This window comes from Hirundo rustica, chromosome 10 (assembly GCF_015227805.2).
Source record: "Hirundo rustica isolate bHirRus1 chromosome 10, bHirRus1.pri.v3, whole genome shotgun sequence".
NCBI classification, from domain to species: domain Eukaryota; kingdom Metazoa; phylum Chordata; class Aves; order Passeriformes; family Hirundinidae; genus Hirundo; species Hirundo rustica.
This window is the reverse complement of record NC_053459.1, coordinates 18,670,440-18,689,910: the sequence shown is the minus strand read 5'-3', so window position 1 is coordinate 18,689,910 and position 19,471 is coordinate 18,670,440. Positions and strand designations below refer to the sequence as shown.

The 19,471-nt window shown below is 41.9% G+C and overlaps 2 protein-coding genes across 3 annotated transcripts in view; one reads left to right on the top strand and one right to left on the bottom strand.

Annotated features, from left to right (window-relative positions):
- FXR1 (FMR1 autosomal homolog 1) overlaps positions 1 to 13,048 on the top strand; it is a 33,503-nt gene extending 20,455 nt beyond the window's left edge. Inside the window, exons 9-17 of one of the 2 annotated variants that reach the window (XM_040073767.2) lie at positions 1,386 to 1,464; positions 3,627 to 3,736; positions 4,300 to 4,386; positions 5,090 to 5,297; positions 6,819 to 7,022; positions 7,701 to 7,901; positions 8,652 to 8,732; positions 11,081 to 11,172; positions 12,030 to 13,048. In XM_040073767.2, coding sequence (XP_039929701.1) covers positions 1,386 to 1,464; positions 3,627 to 3,736; positions 4,300 to 4,386; positions 5,090 to 5,297; positions 6,819 to 7,022; positions 7,701 to 7,901; positions 8,652 to 8,732; positions 11,081 to 11,172; positions 12,030 to 12,200 — 1,233 coding nt within the window. In that variant the 3' untranslated portion in view covers positions 12,201 to 13,048. The remainder of the gene's footprint in view (positions 1 to 1,385; positions 1,465 to 3,626; positions 3,737 to 4,299; positions 4,387 to 5,089; positions 5,298 to 6,818; positions 7,023 to 7,700; positions 7,902 to 8,651; positions 8,733 to 11,080; positions 11,173 to 12,029) is intronic. The other variant, XM_040073768.2, reaches the window with a different exon arrangement.
- Positions 13,049 to 14,429: 1,381 nt separating this feature from the next.
- DNAJC19 (DnaJ heat shock protein family (Hsp40) member C19) lies at positions 14,430 to 18,504 on the bottom strand. Its single transcript, XM_040074783.2, has 6 exons — positions 18,401 to 18,504; positions 17,999 to 18,050; positions 17,640 to 17,713; positions 17,234 to 17,310; positions 16,262 to 16,332; positions 14,430 to 15,007 (listed from the first exon to the last, which is right to left on the bottom strand). Exons 1-6 carry the CDS (start codon positions 18,401 to 18,403, stop codon positions 14,937 to 14,939), a joined length of 348 nt encoding a protein of 115 aa, XP_039930717.1. The 5' UTR covers positions 18,404 to 18,504; the 3' UTR covers positions 14,430 to 14,936.
- Positions 18,505 to 19,471: the final 967 nt, after the last annotated feature.

Below are 19,471 nucleotides of genomic sequence, written 5' to 3'. Positions count from 1 at the left end.
GGTATAATGCTGAGTTTAGAAAAATATCCTGCATTTAATTTTTCTATTATATTCTTTGGTAGCATGGATGTGTCTTGATGGTTTGGGCTACTGTGTGAAATGATGAGAGCATCAGTGGACACGTAGGCTGTAATTCAGAGTTAACAAAGGTAGTTGCTAGTGACTGGAATCCTTTCATGTCTTTAATCCATGTTCTACAAGGAACTGAGAGTACGTTGTGTGAGTCAGCTTTATGTGCTCACTCATGTTGGGGTGTGGGTGAGTTACACAGGTTGTACTCACGTAAAAGTCCTGAGTGCTCGTGACAAGAGTATGGGTGCACTGGAGAGCTGCAGCTCTGGCGGTTGTACGTTTCCTTGTCCTGACTCTGCTTCTGTAAATGCATTCACTGTTCCTTCATCCTTCTGTGGGAAAGGATTGATAAACATACCTGAGGCAGGAACTCTTTGCTTCATTGTGTCTCTGTAGAATTCATTGAGGATGAAGAATTGCTGGTGTGTGTTAAGTTTGAGTGGTTGCTCCGGAATGCAGCATAACCTCTGCTCTTCACAGTGGCTTCCTGCTCCTCTGTTTCTTGTGCTTGATCACGGTTTTCATTCGCTTGAAATCCAATTTGTCCATGCTTCTTTTTGCCATCATTTTGACCTCTGCCAGAAGTAGAGGTTTATACATTTTCTTCTAGGATTTGTGTGATTTGTTTAAAAGGGACAGGAGCTGGTGGTACTCTCACTTTTTGCCTAAAAATGACAGTTGGAAGGGCTGAGGCGTTAGTGTAAAATGGAAACTGTGCTCTTCAGCTGTTGTTACTGACTAGATACTGCTATTCCTTCCTTAATTCTGCTCTTCTGCTGTTGCTAATTGGATGCCTTGTTTCTTGTTTCAGCATCTCAATTAACTCGGTTGATTTCCATCATTTAATAATAAAGCTGCAGGAGAGCATTTACAGGAGTTCTCCCCAGTAACCAGAGCCACTGTCCTGTCTTGGAAAGCATTGTAGATGAGCTGTGGCCAGAAACCAGCATTCTGGAAAGAGAGTGCCCTGGTTGTAAAATCACTTGCAGTGTTTACCTAAAGCCCTATCCAACCTGGCCTCTGAACGCTTCCAGGGATGGGGCATCCATTTTGATATCTCAAAACATCCTGAAATAATATGAAAAAAAATGTTTTATTCGTTACTGATGCTTTGCTTTTCTACTGAATTTTGTCTCTGGGCATTTCACTCAATTATTCTTTTATGACTTAGTTCAAAACTACATTAATCTTGCCTTTATTCTTCTCTTTTTGAAAATAAGTTTATTTGGAAGACTGGCAGCTGTTGTTACAAGGTTTTGTTTTTAACATGTTGTATTCACAAATAAATTCCATTTTTTTAAATTTATTTCCAGACTGCTGATGCAGTAAAAAAGGCCAGAAGTTACTTGGAGTTTGTGGAGGACTTTATTCAAGTTCCCAGAAATCTTGTTGGTATGTAATATTACTAAAACTTGAAAAGTTGGGAAAAGGGAGCCTAATCATAACTTTGCAAAGAGGATTTAGGTGCCAGTACAATATTTGATTTCTCCATTTAAGTAGAAAGTGATTAATCTTTTAAAACCATATGTGTCAGAATTATTATGAAATTGGATATATTATTGCTGCATAATACTTTGTCAGGATTTTAGCACTTAAACTGACTTGATTACAGACTTGAACCACCTAATTTAATGGTAACACTCAAAGCTCAGATTCTAGTGGAAAAAAAAGTGTTTTATTAAATTGACTTCTTAAAAGTGCTGAAACGAAGTTCCAAAGTTTAATCTGGGAATACTCCAGCTGAGTTGCAAGAATGACTCGAGACACTTCTCCTGTAGTGCTCCCTCCTGGGTTGAGGTTTCTCACAGGTGGTGGTTGGATGCTGGTGAGCTCCTGTATAAATCAGCAGTGCTCCTAGGTCTTGGCCTCAGTCTCAAAATAGACATTTTCCCATGTTGCAGCTTTATGAAAGTGTAGCATAGTCTGGTAGATTCTGTACTGAAAACCACCTGAAAGTGTGAGGTTAACTGTGTTCCACTTGAGGACACAAACGTCTTCCCCTTGGCCGGTCTTCACAGGGAACTTTGTTCCTCTTCCCTCACTCTCCTTCCTTTATCCTGCTTTCTGCTCAAGTCTGGCAGCTCCCTGCTCCCCATGCCCGGCTTGTGGGCAGTGTGGGCATGGAGGTAGTGTTAAAGCTGGAAGTGTTGTACCTGCCTGAACAGCTTGGATTATCCAGAGGAGAAGTTAAATCCCGGGCTTTAACCTGCTGTGGTTTGGGGCTTGGAGCCTGCATATTATAATGATACAATTTAAATAATTTGTGTGCAAACTCCTATAACTTAGACTTTCACACTTTTAGAACTTGACCAGATTAAGGTGTAATGGGGTTTCATTTGTTCATTTCGGTGTTTTTTTAATAGAACTCGTGCAAATTGTGTATCTGGTGCAATTTGATGGCTTTCTCATCTGCCTAACGTTAAAGCTCATTTTAACATTCAACAAATTAATGGCTACTTTGTATATCAACAAATTTTTTCTGCAGTCTTGTTCAGTAATTCATCCAGGGAATTTTGCTAAACCTGATATTCTACAAGTTGAGTTTTGGGGAGCATTTGGAGAGCATTCATTAATGAGAATAAATCCCACACAAGAATCAGAGCAGCAGTGTGTTTAACTGAAAATGCTGCTGTTAAACAATTACAATGCCAGTTTCTGGTGTAGGCAAACATCCTGCCCACATCACCTGTGGGCACACAGGTAAGCAGACAGATATTCAGCTACACTTAATGAAGACACACAGCTCAGTGTAGTGCTCATCAGTGACTCCAATACAGAAAGATAAAAACCCAGACCTGCTGAGCAGTTGAGGAAGGGAAACAAGCTTTTAATATTTTTTGCACATTACTTTGTATCATGTTGATATTTGCTGCAAAGATCATTATGGAGCACTCTGTCACACAATTCTGGCTTTTGCCCTTTTTTTAAAGTTGTTCTGCCTCCTTTACTCCTAATTTAAACATAAATATTCTTAAGTGCCATAAATCTAGCTGTGAGGAAACGTTCCCACATAACTTCAGTCTAAGAGCTAAAGTCTTTTAGTAAGAGAGCCAAGGAGTCACTTTTTTTTTCTATTTAAACATACAAGTTCTGAAGAATCCTTTGGTTTGGATCTCATGCATGGTCTCAAAATAGTATTTTAAAGGTAATATGGAAAGCACTGGTCATACACAAGTCTACTGTAAAGGCAAAACTTCTTAAGAGTCTTCTTCAACAAATGTATAAGCCTATTAAAATGTCAAGAAAGATTCAGTGAGGGTGCATGTAGAGTCAGGGGGTCCAAATAATATTGATACATAAATTTAAAATAAGAATTTGCAAAACTCTTGCACATTTTACTCTTGCTTTGGTTCTGTTAGAAGCCTGTGTGCAGTGGTGATCTTCATTACTGCTTGTCATTCTGCATATAGAGAGAGATTAATTTTAAAAGTTTTTACCTATTTTCTCTGACATAGTGTGGGGTATTCTTTGGGGGTTTAATGTATAAAATCTTAATAAACGTGTTAAAATACTTTGCACATGGGTGCAAAATTAACCATTCTTGCCCTCTGAAGGAAAAGTTATTGGAAAAAATGGAAAAGTGATTCAGGAGATTGTAGACAAGTCTGGAGTCGTCAGGGTGAGAATTGAAGGAGACAATGAAAATAAGCTGCCTCGTGAAGACGTAAGTACTTTATTCTTCCCTGCTGTGACTAGGTTTTTATTTTTAAACTGGCATCTTCTAGTAGATTTTATATAAAGTAATTCAAGGAAGGTTTTTGCTGCTGAAGTAAGAGGTGTTTTTTTTAACTCCTTTCGTATATGTACTTGGGCTATATAACTAATTTGGGATTGGTAGTGTTAAAATGTCCACATATTTAAATGGATAAGAACAAAAGGTAAAAGCTTGTAAAGGTACTTGGTCTTGTAAAGTTGGTTTAATGTACCACCTTCCTGGCAAGCTGTGGGTGCTTCTACACACCTGCTGTGCTGAACACACCCAGCACGTGTTGCATGGGGGAATATGAGCACGGGATGTCAGGTTACCTCAGCTCCAGAACAGGTTATTGGGAAAGTTGCACAGTCTGAAGCTGCTGCTGGCACCCCAGCCTGAGCTATTTCTAGATGTCAGTTGCTGCCTTTGTTTAGCTCACTTTGGTAATTTAAAACTTTGGCAATTAAACAGGAAGCATTATTTCAATGATAGTGTTCTCTCTGGTGAAAAGCTTTGATGCTTTGTTCCTGTAGGGAATGGTACCGTTTGTGTTTGTTGGTACTAAGGAAAGCATTGGGAATGTCCAAGTTCTGTTGGAATATCACATCGCGTATCTAAAGGTGAGTGTGCTTCAGGAGGGAGAATCTGTAGAGGAAACTTGGGTTGAAGTAACAGAATTTTTGAGCAATAAGTTTGGTGGGATTTGCAGTTGTTAAACTGTTCCTCTGTATATCAGGATTTGAAGCTTGGTGCCCCTTGCCCATGGGTATCGTGGGCCTGTAAATACATTCTCATGGTTACTTAGTGCTGTTGGGGTAGAAAGAATCAGACTGTAAGGAACAGGGCTTTAAGGGACATTTGGGAACGAACAAAAATTAGTTTGTCTGTGTTCAAGTCCTGCTGTTCCCAGTTAATGCTCTGTTTGGGGTAGGATGGAATTTCTCATAGAGCACAGTAATACAGTGTGGTATTGGAACAATTACCTGTTTAGATTGGGTTGCTTTGTGACAGTAACAGACATAATGAGTTTGAATTGTGTTCCCTGTCAGTTTGCCTTTTTTTTTTCCCCCTAAATTTTACTGGAAAATTTTGCTGTAATTAATAAAGTAGTCATCATAAAGCCAAGCTTCCTGCATAGTGGTGAAAATCTTCTGAAACTCAAGAGATAGCTCATCTTGAATTTCATTGTTTGTAGTCTCCTTCCAGGTGGTGTTAGTTCTCCTACAGGAATGATTATTTTCAGTATGACTGGGTGGAGGGTGGTGTTTTGTGAGGGACATTTGTCAGCAATCTTTCCTGTGGTTTTTCTTTCGCTGCATGTAGGAGGTAGAACAACTAAGACTGGAAAGGCTCCAAATCGATGAACAGCTGCGCCAGATTGGGATGGGCTTCAGGCCTTCCTCTACTCGAGTTCCTGAGAAGGAGAAGGGTTACACCACTGATGAGAGCACCCTCTCCTCAGTGCAGGGCTCCAGGTCCTACAGCGGGCGGGGCAGAGGCCGCAGGGGCCCCAATTACACCTCTGGTTACGGTGAGTGACGCCTTTGAACCCAAAACTGTCTCTGGATTTCTTTGTGTTCAGCATACTCGGCTGAAGATGGGGTTGGAAATTCAGAATTGCCATTTCATTTGGTTCATAGCTCAAAGCACCTCGTTAGATCTGCAGTCTTGAAGTTTAATGACACAATTAACAAACTGAGCTCTGGAAACATCCTTTCATGTTAGTTACTTAGTAAGTGACATCACAAAAGCTGGGAAGAGGGCTAGAGATGCTTTTCAGGAGACCTGAGTTTAAAAAATCTGAAATGAGCATTATCTGTTTTGATTGAGGAGAAAAATTGCTTGTCTGTGATGGCCACCTTAGCAGCATATTTCTGAAAAGTCAACTTACATGATTTAAAATGGGGCTGCACAAAATCCTGTGGGTTTTTTAATTTGGTCAGGAACTGATTGGATTTGTTTTAAGGTGTAGTGAGGTATTCTGATGCATTTGTCAATAAAAAAAGCACGGTTCAGTTCCTGACAGGTGTGCCCATCTCCAGCTTGTCCAAACGGAGACACTGCATTTCTATATAGGCACGTTTCACAGAGGACTATTGTTTATTCAATACACTAAATTACTCTAGATATCTACATGTAGCTTATTTCTGTTTAAAAATCAGACACCTTTCGGGTTTTATAATCTGTCCCTGGCTATGGTTTCCAGATATTAGTTATGTTGAGTCTGATGATGATGTTTGTAACTTCATTTTTATTATTTCCCAATGAACTGACTGAACTGTAATGAAACTTGTTCACTTTGCTAATATATACACACTGTGATTTGGAAAACTTAAAGTATTTTTTTCCTCCCAGGATGGCAAGAATCACATTTAAGCCATATGGGTGTAAAACTTTATATTCCAGACTGGGTAGTAAGGGGAGTTCCTGGGTACCTGAAATGAGTAATAGGTGTTGGGTTTTCAGGCAGGAAGAAGCTCTGTGGGTTTGGATGCTTGGAGATGGCCGGGTGTTACGGATGCTGTTTAATATAAACAGTGAGATTGTTAAAGCAGCATTACAGCATCCAGAAGGGGTTGCTTAGCAACAGCCGTCAGCTATAAGGTGGCAAAGTTGTCCTTGGGAATTTCAGAGAAGTTGCCTAGAAACTGCACCAAATGCCTGCAGTGTGTAGACAAAGAGAGGAAACACTGCTAAATCCTTGGCTTATCTGTATACAGAAATTACAGATTTGGTGATCTTTCAGCCTTTATTTCTGCTAGTAGAAACAAATTTAATTTGAGAATCTTACTTAAGTAACTTCTGATCTATATTTTATTTGTGCATATATTTTTATATATGAGTATATATAAATATTAAAATATCTATGATTATGTGTTTGTGTGTGTATTAGTATTTATATGCATATGTATTTATGCACCATATTGTTGTTAAAAATAGCATACGTATATAACCAGCTGTGCTGGCTGGAATACTTCTGTGAGGATATGAAACCAGAATATAATCCCCAAATTCATATTCATTTCCAATTTTCTTCTCCTTCTCATACAAGGTACAAACTCTGAGCTGTCTAATCCCTCCGAAACAGAATCTGAGAGAAAAGATGAACTTAGTGACTGGTCCTTGGCAGGAGAAGATGACAGGGAAAGCAGGCACCAACGTGACAACAGACGGCGTCCTGGAGGACGAGGACGCAGCGTGTCTGGAGGCCGTGGGCGCGGTGGGCCTCGTGGTGGAAAGTCATCCATTAGCTCTGGTACTGTGTTCCAAATGGAGCTTGAACTGAGATTTTCTTCCTGGCAATTTTCTGTTTAACCTCTTGCTCTTTTAAAATACTCCATACTTACATTGCAGTCTTAATACCGTGGGATTTGAGTGCGGTTGTGTGGTAGCTGTGTCATACGGCGTGTTTTAGATTTTTGTTTTCTATTCACATTGATTTTAATTTCCTTCCTCTGCTGCTCACACATAATAATGTTATTAGCAAAGTTGGTAAATCTTTGGCCTGTTGCCTATGGCTGCCTTCTGAGGTAAGCTTATGTTTAGATACAGAATGAAAGAAGAAATCATTTACTGGAAGTTAGGTTTTATCAGAATCTGTGCTAATATAACACTGTGTCAGAAGTAACGTAGCAACAAAGTGTAGGGTGTGTTTAGTATACTCAGCAGTATTGAGTAAGTTCTCTAAATGTAACCTTGGAAATCGTTGTGGTGAAATAGTGCAAGTGCAGATTTGGCTGTTGTGGTGGCCCAGAATCGTTACTGTTGCATTAGGCTCAGAGGATCCCGTTAGAGTCAAATACTGCAGGTCTGTGTGTTCGGCTTGGCTTAATGTTGCTTTGTAGTTTGAAACTTTCAGATGCAGCTGTAAGTCAGCCTGGAGATGGTTACACCTCTCTACAGTATCTCAGATGGACACTTTGTGTTTGTTTAGTGCTTAAAGACCCGGACAGCAACCCTTACAGCTTGCTGGATAACACGGAGTCAGACCAGACCGTGGACACGGACGCCAGCGAGTCCCACCACAGCAGCAACCGCCGCAGGAGGTCACGCCGGCGAAGGACTGATGAAGATGCTGTTCTTATGGATGGAATGACAGAGTCTGATACAGCTTCTGTTAATGAGAATGGTTTAGGTATGTAAATGGTTGGATGGTAGTCCCAGAGCAAGCTGAGAAAAAAATGTGTTGTCCCTGTAAGTGTAGTGAAGCCCTTGTTTGTTTCTGTAAGTGACAAATCATTGTTGTGTTCAAGGTTGCTGTCTGATTAAAGAAAGACTCCCTCCGTGGCGGTGCCATGGAATCTTCTGTTTACTGAGCTCCACTAGCCTTTTCATGTGCCTTTTTTGTAAAAACTGTCTGATGGAGACACCAAAGGCTTGATTTGTTGTTTCCCCTTGGTACTGCTGCTTTGATAGAAACAGTACTGTCAGATCAACGTTCTGTTTTGTCCTTGGTAACCTCAGTCTTGGTGTGGGAAAGCTCCTTAAGTAGCTGTTAATTTGTCTTCTTAAGTAGCTTCTACTTAAGAACTTTCCTTCAGTAAATTCTCTCGATACTCACTGGGACAAGAATACAATCTGTTGCTTAATGTAGAAAAAAAAAATCTGGGTTATGTTGCTAAAATTTGACGTATGGTTACTTAATAAATGAAATCTGAGGTCATTAAGTACGTGCCTAAATGTTTTAATGAACCAAGAACAAAAAGTAAAATCTAGCTTTTGTGTTACTGTGTATGCTTTCAGTATAAAATTTTCTTTTAGCTTTTCTGTCTTACTTAGTCTCTGTCTTTAACAGAAGCCATTTCAAATGCCCCATGCTGAAACTGCTGAAGAATATATTTATTTTATGATCAGAAATAGTTCATTATAAACTTTGCAATTGCAGATGATAGTGACAAAAAACCCCAGCGACGCAATCGTAGCCGCAGGCGTCGCTTCAGGGGTCAGGCAGAAGATAGACAGCCAGGTAATTCGAGTGGAGCTGTGGGTAATCTCAGGTCAAAAGCATGAGAGAATGTTGTGTCTGCTGTTTTACATAGAGCTGCATAATATCAAAAGGTTACTCAATAACTAATAAGACTACTAGATAAAGATGAAAAACATTTCTTCTACTAGGAAAACTTCTAAAATCTGTCTAATGAAACTAATTGATGTCTAACTTTTTGCTTGGACATACGAGTTCTTCTGCTGATCCAGCTCTCACTGAAGTCAATGGCCGAAGCGCTGTTGAGTTCCGTGGTCCAGGATCACGACAAACATGAAGGTTCATGGTCTGCACTCACTGCATCTGTGCGCTTGCACTGACTGGGACACAACCTTTTCAGCACTGGCTGAGCAGCAGTGTCGGAGGGGCAGGATGTGGGTCCTGGCAGAGCTCAGTGAGGGAACTCACGTGGGGTTTGCCAGCCCCACACCTGCATCACACTGCTGCTCTCAGTCCTTGGCTGTTGGGAAGAGTTTAAGTCATCTGCAAATTGAGGGTGGGATGGAGGAGGAATTTAAGTGAAATTGCATGTTTCCAATTTTTTGTTGTTGTGGCTTGTTGCATTTCTTTTGTGTGTACTAACACTTGAAATGTTAAAGGTGAACCGGCTAATTATCAATACAATGCCCTGTTAAGAAAATGCTTGTACATACATGGCACAGGGTAATAACAGAAGGTCTTCTGGATTGACAGGTTCAAAATTTCACCCCTATTTGTCTTCCTTGTATCTGTGGCACTCGCACAACATTTGATTAAGAAGAAAAAGTTGTTCTATTGTGCTAAAATTTGGGGGAAGGGAAAAATCAAACACCTCACCCTCCTATAAAAAACTCAAACCTACACATTTCTTCACATTCCAGTTTTGTAGCAGTGATACGATTTTGTAAAGGGGCAGAAAAAGTGAAAAGTATTCCAGCTTTTACTTCTAAGAAACTAATCTCAGCCAGCAGTGTAAAGGAATGTTAATCATTTCTAGAAAACAATGGGAATTCTTCTAAATCTTAAGTATTCTAAGAACATTACAAAATTTCCCAAACAAGATTTCTCTGACATCTTTGTTAAAATAGTTGTAATAGTTTAAAGTCTTCATAAATAGCTAGTAAGTGTGAGTGAAATTAATACAGAAGGATCTCTTCCCTTCTTTCCCCCTCCCCAGTGCCAGCCACTGTATTTCAGTCACTTAGCTGTATCATTTGGTTTACATTGCTCTATATTATGGTGCCTTATTCATAGAGGAATATTGAGAATGCACTGTGTGCATGAAACATGTTTCCTATTTACTAATATTAGAGGAGTTGGGTAAAAAACCTCACTTTAAAGAAAAAGTACTTGGGCAGAAACTCCTTTGGCCTTCACAGTTCTGGGAGGACCCAGATCTAGGAAGTCCATTTACTGTAACAGAAGGTTAATCTGTTGTAGTTTGCAGTGTGATTTGGATTTCATGCACAGTCATTCCTAAATCCAGAAAAATAGCTCACCTAAAAACCTGATACACTAAGTATAAATGACTGTTCAGTTCATTAGGTAATGCTTGACAACCCTACTGTGCTGTAGCTTGTCAGAGATACAAGTGTGTATTTGAAGTTGCAGTACTCTGTGTTCCAAGGACAGAACTGAGTCTTGGGGTGGTTACAAAGGGGCAGGATCAGACAAAACCAGGCTACAGAACATGTGCTGAGGGGGAAAGGAGAGGTCAGAGAAGCGCTGGCTGTCCCCAGTGAGTGCAGCTGTACTGTCACGGGCACAGCTGTGCTGCCCCTGGGCTGGGCTGGCTCCGGCAGCACCGCCTGTGTCCGCAACCCACAGCAGGGCACAGCGCTGGTGGCACTCTCAGTACCTCAAGGAGGGCAAGTTCCCTCCTCAGTCACTTTGTGACGTACCAAAGAGTTGATGCCACACCATCCTGAGTGATTCCAGGCTCTGACCCGCCCCAGGTCTGGGCACTGTTTAATTGTCTTCATTTCATTTCCTTAGTGTGAAATTCTTCACTACTTAGCTAATAAAACCCCAGTGACACACACAGTCTATAGTTAGAGCCTGCAGTCAAATCTCTTCCAACTTAGTACAGAGAGCCCTTCTCCAATAAATTTTACAATTGGACCAAAATTGGTTTTATTAAGAGTCCACCTTTGTTACCACTGATTTTAGTGAAAATTGTTTTTAACAACAGAAACAAATTGATCCTTTCCGTGTGGTTGATAACCTGTAAGTGTGAAGGCCTTTTGTGAGATGTCTCCCAGTTAGAGCATAACTTGTGCAGAAAAGACTTGAAGGTTCATGCTGAATTGACTGCTGATGTGAGCATCACTGTGATTTTTTTCCTTGAACAGTAACAGTAGCTGATTATATATCACGAGCTGAATCTCAAAGTAGACAGAGAAACCCTCCAAAGGAGACAGTAGCCAAAACCAAGAAAGAAACGGTAAGATTTTTTTTTAATGTGCGGTTTTTTTTTTTCCCTCCTTGCAGCAGAACAGTAAAGCAATGAAGGCTTCAGTTTGCTCACCCTCATTTGACTACAAGTGCATTTGAGTTCTAGAACAAATCATTAAAAGCAAAAAGGGCCCAGACTGAACAGAACTGACAGTGATTTGTAGACTGTTGTTGCAGATTTTAGGGACCAGTTAAAGTCTGTACACCTTTTAAAATATTACACTTAGTAATGTTGCATTGTATAATAAAACATTAAAATTGCCCATGGTAAGTCTTGAGAACTAATCCTTAAAACACTTTAGGGATAGAGGATACTATGTGGCATTTTTAGTGACTTGTATGAACTGTTTTAGAAAGAATTGATTTTACGAAGGTTGTATGGTTTTGATCCTTTTTACTTTAAAGGATCAGAGTGGTATTAATTATTCTGAAAAAATCAGAACTGAATAAAGCAGAATTTCTTTTCTTCTAGTGATGTGCCACTGTATTGCCACAAGTTATGTAAGAAAGATCCATTAACAAAAATGTCATCTTGCTATAGACTTCAAAACAGGTGTAAAGCTCAGTTTTTCCGTAAACTCCTTCATGGGCTTAGACAAATAGAAATAAATAAGCATTGTGGGTGTGCAGTCCTGGGGTGACGCTGGCATGATTTCCTCAAAGTGGCTGATACAGAAGTGTCCCATAAAGGACAAGGTAAGTGATCAGCTGCTTTAAGTGGCAGGATACAGGCACAAACAAGAGATGTTCCCTCTCGTACAGCTGCTGCGTGAGCCAGAGGGAAGCTGAGATTACCTCTGTATCGTTACAGAATTTTTAATATTCGCCTGTTCTTGTCTTTGCAAGGCAAAAGATGCGATTGATGAAAACAGCCCTTCTGAAAAGGCAGTGAATGGTCCTGCCACCACCTCTGGGGATGAGCCTTCTAAACTACAGCACAGCCCTGATGAAAAGAAAGTCACTGTTCAGGAGGATGGAAATAATCAGGAAGAAGCAGTGCTGAATGGTGTTTCATAAACTGAAGTTCCTAGTTTACAGTTCTTTTACATTACATTTAAAATAGTGCTTGTATAAGCTTGCCAAAGATAGAATATGGATCGCCAGTCTTGACACCGCACTTTCAGTTCCTCCATTTTGGAATACAGAAAGGGGAGGGATCCTGGAGAAATCATATGTTAAACATACTTTGACACCTACTGTGTTATAAATATATCATCAGATGTGCCTTGAGATAGTATATGTAACATTTAAATAAACAAAATTGCTGGCTATAGGAAATGTTATTTTGTTTTCAAAATACGGCAAAGATGTGAGGGGGATCCCTAACATAATACTCTTTATGAAAGCATTAGCTGCTTTTGTTACATTTTTAATAATATGCAACCACTTCTTCACCTGAGGAAAACTAGAAAGAAATGCAGTCTAAAATATTTTGCACTGAAATGTAATTTCTCCATTAGTTTAGTCTGGAAACTGGTCTGTTTTAATACATGTTTTTTAAATGCTGTATGTAGAGGAAAAATCTGCAGACCACTGGAATGCATTTGTTAAATTCTCATAATCTGCAGGGATACTGGGTGACATTGGCAGTGACTGTTCTACATTGAGGCTTTGTTTGGTTTATTTATTAAACTGTACAGTATTTAAAAATCAAACATAGCTTTAGTTAACACTAAGCTGAATTAGTCATGTCCATTAAGACATAACCTGAACTACTGAAAAGATCAATTTCCAGAAAGTTTATTCTGTATAAACTACATATGTTAGTCCTTAGTAGAGTATTTTTATTTTTGTTTTGGTTGTTTGATGTGCAATATGTTTTTTTTGTATGCTGGTAGTAAAAGAAAATAAACTTTGATCTTCCATCTGTTGACTGTTTCTATCAGAAATTTAAATTACTATTGACTTTACGGTTTTCAAGCTGTTAACTAACAATAGAAACCTATTTGTGAGGCAGCTTGAACCTCAAACTCTTTTTCATAAGAGTTTCTAACATGCTGATCTCCCTTTTGTAAAGGTGATGATGTCAAACATCTGTTAACGAGTCTAAAACCAGACTCCTTATCTTGGAGAATTGCTTAACCTGACTAACATATATAGGAATTAATGCAGATGTTTTTGATAAGGTAAAGCATGCCATCTCCCCCATCTCTCCAGGTACATGAGCCAGAGCAAGGAAGCACAAAACAGGTGTGGAAAACCATCTGGGCAGCAGCAAGGTCTAAGAAGTCAGGGCAAAGGGCAGTGTTGAAGTTGTGCTGACTTGAATGAAAAACATTGTCTTGCCTGATTTTGTCAGAAGGACAAAACCAAGAGCTCTAAACCAGCTGCTCTTCCTGACAGAGCTACAGCCAAGCTGTCCCAAGCAGGGACCTGTGTGTGCACTTTGTCATGGGGACTTCACTGTTGGACACTCAGCAACAGCCTTCCTCTGGGAGAACACAGCCAGGTGAATGTATGAAGTGTGCACAAACCTCAGCTGATGGGGCAGGCACAGGAGTAGGAAAGTAAAACACCGATGTTGAATGAGTCAGTAGTGTTTGGGTGGGAAATACTTAAGTACAGAAACATTCTGCATAGGGCTTGGCAGATGCTGACTCCAGAACTGTGCACAGTGGTGTTGCAGCTGTCCTTCACCCTGCCTTAAATTCTGTAGCAGACCAAAATTACCTTAACCTTTCTGGAGAATGTTACCTATTTGATCCTTTTTCCTGAAGGCACCTAACTCAAGTCTACTGTTGAAATCCTTCCTAAACAGCCCAGAACTCCTCCAGAGCAATGCTGTGCATGGATGAGATGCTTCCAACAAGTCCGGGCTCTGGGAGTGGAAGCTTCCAACCCCACTGTTTCTGCCCAGGTGGGCATTATCTCCAGGTGCTGTGCAGTGTTGTGCTGTACTGGCAGAAACAGAGGGAAGATTTGGGGAGTATGACAGAGCTCCCTAGCCCCAGCTGAGATCCTCACAGAGCCCAAATCCAGCTCAGGTTATCAGTGACTGACGGAAAAGAGTGTAAAGTGTTCCTGTTTCCTAATCACCATAAATGCAAAGCTCTCTGTGTGAGCTCTGGCTTTGTAGTGTACAATAATGTATAAAACTACAGGACTTCTATTATAAATAGGGAATTTATTAAATGCTATTAAAACCTGTCAAAGCTAAAACTTACTTAAAAAAAAATCTGGGATCTATTCCAGATCCATCAGTAACACTTAACCAACCTTGTTTTTCACAAGGCAAGGACAAGGACATTGTTTCCTGTACTTTATTTCTCCAGGCAGAGACAACCACACATCTCTCCCAGTTCCTCCCCTCCAATAAATGCTCTTGGTTTTTCCACCCCCTTTCCAAACAGGTTCAGTGTGCTAATTTTAGCAGATGGAAGAGCAGCAGCATGAACTTTAAGCAGGGCCACTTCAACAGAAATTAGGTAACAGCACATGAGTTACCTGTGCCTGGTAACACACACTGCCCACACCGAGTTACTGCTCTCAAACACTGAAAATATTGCTGAGTGGCAGATTTTGCTGTTTCATAAAGAACAGCTATGAAAAAAAAAATCTTTAAGCTTCACTCCCTCACATATTTCCAAAAAAAAAAAAGTGACCAAGTGGGGAGGGAAGTACCTCCCTGGATTTGTCTTTCCAGCTTCATTTATATTAAGTCAAAGACTGACATTAGAACTTTTCTTAATCCATTTATCAAAAATAATCATTTGCAGGGACAAGCCCTCTGAATGAGAGATTTTTCATTCTCATTCATTTTTTAGCTTGGTCTTCTAGTAGATCCTTAGCTTCATTGATTTTGGCTGCTACATACGGAGATCCACCTAGAAGAAAAGAGAACCTCAAATCAGGTGGAAAAAACCCAACATTTTTATTCTTTGTTGATAATAATGCCATAGGACACAGGAAGAGTGTGGTCTGAGTTTCTGCCAGTTGAACAAAGGATATGACAGAAGGCACCTGAGTTCACTCAGTCACTGCAGGAGCTCGGTGTCAGAGCACTCATTCCTGTTAGGCTGCTTTTATTTTACTGGAGTGTGTTCTTCCTCCAGTTTTGTCCATCAGAAACAAACTGGTCACCACTGATTTCACACAGTCTGTGGTGAATACAGAGGCACAGAAGTAACGGCTCTGCAGTTAACCCTGCCCAGCATAAAGTGCTGCTGTACCAAGGGGACAGTTCAAATAGCAAAAAAGTATTTAGGGAGACTGAGACAGAATCCAACACTGTAAAGCCATGAGGCACAATCACTGTGTTGGTAGCATATATACCATGAATTGCACTATAATGTTTTACCTGAAGATTAATTTAACCTGTTTAGGCCATGTACAAAACAAAATGCTAATTTTAGCTCCTGCATATATTATGTAAGGTTAATTTTGAAGGTAAGTTTCACTTGATATTATCTATGAAAGGCATATCCTCATGGATTCTTTTGGATTTTGGTGCATAAAGTAAGGATTTCAACAGACACTTTAAAGGAAGCTGTTTTGCCTTTTAAGCAATGATTAAGAAGTTAAATGTCAAACACCAACACATGATTCTGACTCACTGAACAGAATTTAGAATAGGTATAGATGCCCTGAGTTACTAACTTTGAGCATAACTAGATTCTGAGCCTTCAGAGTACCACTAACAGGAATATTTCATAATTTAATGCCTCCAGCAGCTGTAGAAGACTCAGTTATTTGCCATTTATGGTGAACTCCTGAGGCATTCACATGAACTTACAAGAGAAACATATATATAACATACACAAGGGTACTCTGGGTTTTCATCTAAAAGTGATTTTAAGCCTCATTTAAACAAATTATATTCTAACCTGGTATTCACAGAAGATAGAGCAGCTGACAAACTGACCTGCTGGATCTGTCTGCTTGCTTTTAAAACATTCACACACAAAAATATGCTCTAGACCCACATGGATTAAGGCACTCTAAGATTTGTTTTCACTCGGTTTTCTGTGGGATTTTTAGTAGTTGAGGTGGTTATATATCACTCACTTCCTCCCTACACAATTCTATTCATCTGTGTTAAAAACATATATTAACTAATCCACATGACTTGATTTCCTTACCTTTATCTGGATGATTCAGAAGCATGATCCGTCTATGAGCTTCTCTAATTTTATTTCTGTTGGCTGTAGGGCTTTGAAAGAGAGAGAAAAGCTGACTTTAGGGGATCCTCATGAAATTCCCAAGATGTGGTGTCACACAGAGATGTCTGAGAACAAGTGAGCACCCTGTCTTACCCATAAATTCTCTAGCTAACGTGTTTCTCTTTTCCTACCACTGATACGTAGTGTCTAAACCCTGGAGAGGCTTTCCAGGGCTTTTCCAAAACACTGCTGAAAAAGACATGCTACACCAGTCTAATGGGGTGGGGATCATCCACACAGGTATAAAGAAACAGAACTACATTGTAACATTTTTATTGGGAAAACTTCCTAAAGGCTGTAAGACAAAAAATATTTGCTTTACTTATTAAGGTTAAAAAAAAAAAAAAAAACCAACAAAAAAACACACCACAGAACCCCAAAAAACTTCGCAATTGAAAGTTCCTATGTGATAGATTTCTGTATTTGGCCCTAAGTGCTTTGGCAGGATTGCCACCATGGTCAGATCTACAAAGTTCCACAAGTGATGATTTTATTCCAGATACAAGAAGTGGCTTTGCAGCACCTTCACACAGCATCCACCTGAAACTCCTCAGCACTGAGGGGAATCACAAGCTAACAGCAGAATTGTGTTCCTCACTCCAGGTGGGCCCCAAGGCTTCCTGAAATGGCTTATTTGGACCACACATGGCTTTGGAACGTGTGAGGGAATTGCAGATGTCTGGAAGTCCACACAGAATTAGCTTCAACCAAGCTAAAGAGCAGCAAAGAACCCCCAAAAAGCACAGAAAGTCCTCAACAGCCACTTCCTATTTCCTGACTTGGCAGTGACACTCCCAGGGGATGCTGGATGTCAACCCTTCCAAACAGGCCAGCTGTGAGGAGACACCACTGCCTGCTGTCCACCTCTCAGTTCTGATAAATTTCCTTTACCTCACTCCTAGTATTAAAGCTGCTTCCCGTTTAGTCATTTTGGGTTCGAATCCACCTCTGTAATAACCATTGAAGCCCTGAAAGAGAAAACTTAGTGTAAAACACACTAACTTCTAAGTATCAGTTAAAACAACTCATTATTGCTTTAGCAGCTGCTGAGCTTTTAGTCTGTAAAAAGAGCAAAACTTCTCACTTGTAGCAGGAAATTCAGTTGAAGCAGAGCATCATTATTTAAATAATTACTTAAATTTGCCCAAACAAGTTCTCTATTAGCCAATTACCAGCAGAATTGCTGCAGTTAATTATTACTGACAAAATACAGCAACAATATAGAGACAACAGTCTGTAGTTATTCCACCAAGTAAAGTTCTAAATAAAAAGATGGTACTGATAAATAAAAACTTACAGATTTTGGTAGGTTTTGAAGGGCTTGTTTTACCTGTGGCTCCATTTGCTTCAAAGCTTTTACTGCATAGCGACCTTCAAGAGACCAGCGTTGACTGAGGTTAAATATAGTTCCATGAGTATTTAGCAATTCAGCGCAACTGGTAACTCGTGGATTAGAGTGTGGAATAAACTTTTTGGGGGCATAAAATAGCAAGGACTTGGATCTTTTGTTTGATTACAGCCATTAATACAGGCTCTCCCAAAAGAGCGTCCTGTAGCAGCTATTAAACTACCTTGAGATCAGCCCCGAAGCACGGCTAAGTACACCGGGGAGCGCAGGCACAGCCGGCTGTTCAGTGTCCGCCCGACCCCACACACCTGCGAATCCGGCAGCCGCTATGGCCAGGCCGACCGCCACCATCGTGCTGGCCTGCATGGGAACGAACACAGACAGCGTTTGTCACCCAAGGGGAAGGGCAGCAGCCCCGCGGCAGCGCACGGCGGGTCGGACCCGCCGCCAGCCCTGACGCGGCACGGCGGGGTGACACGCTCGGCGCTCCGCCGGGGCTCGGCGCTCTCGGGGCCCGCGGGGACACGGCGAGGGCAGCGGGGCGGGGACCCCCGAGCTGTGGCGGACGAGGGGAACCCGGCCCGGCGCCGCCTTCACCGCGGAGCCGAGAGCGGAGCCAGCGGCCTCTGCGGGGCCCTCGCTCCGCGGCCGAGGCCGGGCCGAGCCCACGGGAGCCGCCGGGCCGGGCACGAGCAGCGCCCCTCACTCACCATGTCCGCCCCGAGCGCGGCCCGCCCGGCCCCGCACAGCCGCCGCAAACCGCGGCCGCTGCCGTAAAGCGCGGGGAGGGAACGGCGCCGGGAACCGCCCCGGGAAGGGCGGGGCCGGAGGGGCGGGGACGGGGCCTGAGGGGCGGGGACAGAGCCTGAGGGGCGGGGACAGAGCTTGAGGGGCGGGGACAGAGCCTGAGGGGCGGGGACAGGGCCTGAGGGGCGGGGACAGGGCCTGAGGGGCGGGGACAGAACCTGAGGGGCGGGGACAGAGCCTGAGGGGCGGGGACAGGGCCTGAGGGGCGGGGACAGAGGATGAGGGTAGGGACAGAGGTGGCGCAGGGCACCGAGTTACAGCATTGTAAAAGTGCTAGTACAGACCTTACTGTCAATGTAATCAAGCAATTTCAACCCTGATCTAGAGGTTTCTCGCACGCCAGATTCGCTTTTTCATTTGTTTTTGAAACAAAAGTAGTTTTTCAGTCCCTCCTGTGGTGAATGTGTCCAATTCTGGGCTCCTCTGTAAAAGTAAAGAAAGTAAAAGAAAGACAAGGAGCTACTGGAAACACTCCAGACGGACAACATGGTTTGGGGTCTGCAGCATCTCTTGTGAGGGGGGACTGCGGGAGCTGGGCCTGTTCAGTCTGGAGAAGAGAAGACTGACAGGGGATCTCATTAATTTATATAAATATCTCCAAGGTGGTGGCCAAGAGGATGGTGCCAGACTCTTTTCAGTGTTTCCCAGAAACAGTATGAGGAGCAATGGCCATAAACTAAAACACGAGGAGTTTCACCTCAACATTAAGAAAAGCTCATGCACACTGAGGTGGCAGAGCGCTGGAACAGGTGCCCTGGGAGGTCACGGATGCGTTCCTGTATCACCTGCCCCAGGGGACCCTGCCTTGTTAGGAGGGTTGGACTGGATCATCCCCAGAGGTCCCTTCCAACCATGACAATTGTGTGATTCTCCCATTTTCCCCAGTCTTTTATCCTGGTGATGCGCTCCCCGTCCGTTCCCATGCATGGAGCCCTCTCCTCCTCCCCCTGCGCTAATGGAGCCTCCCCGCTGCG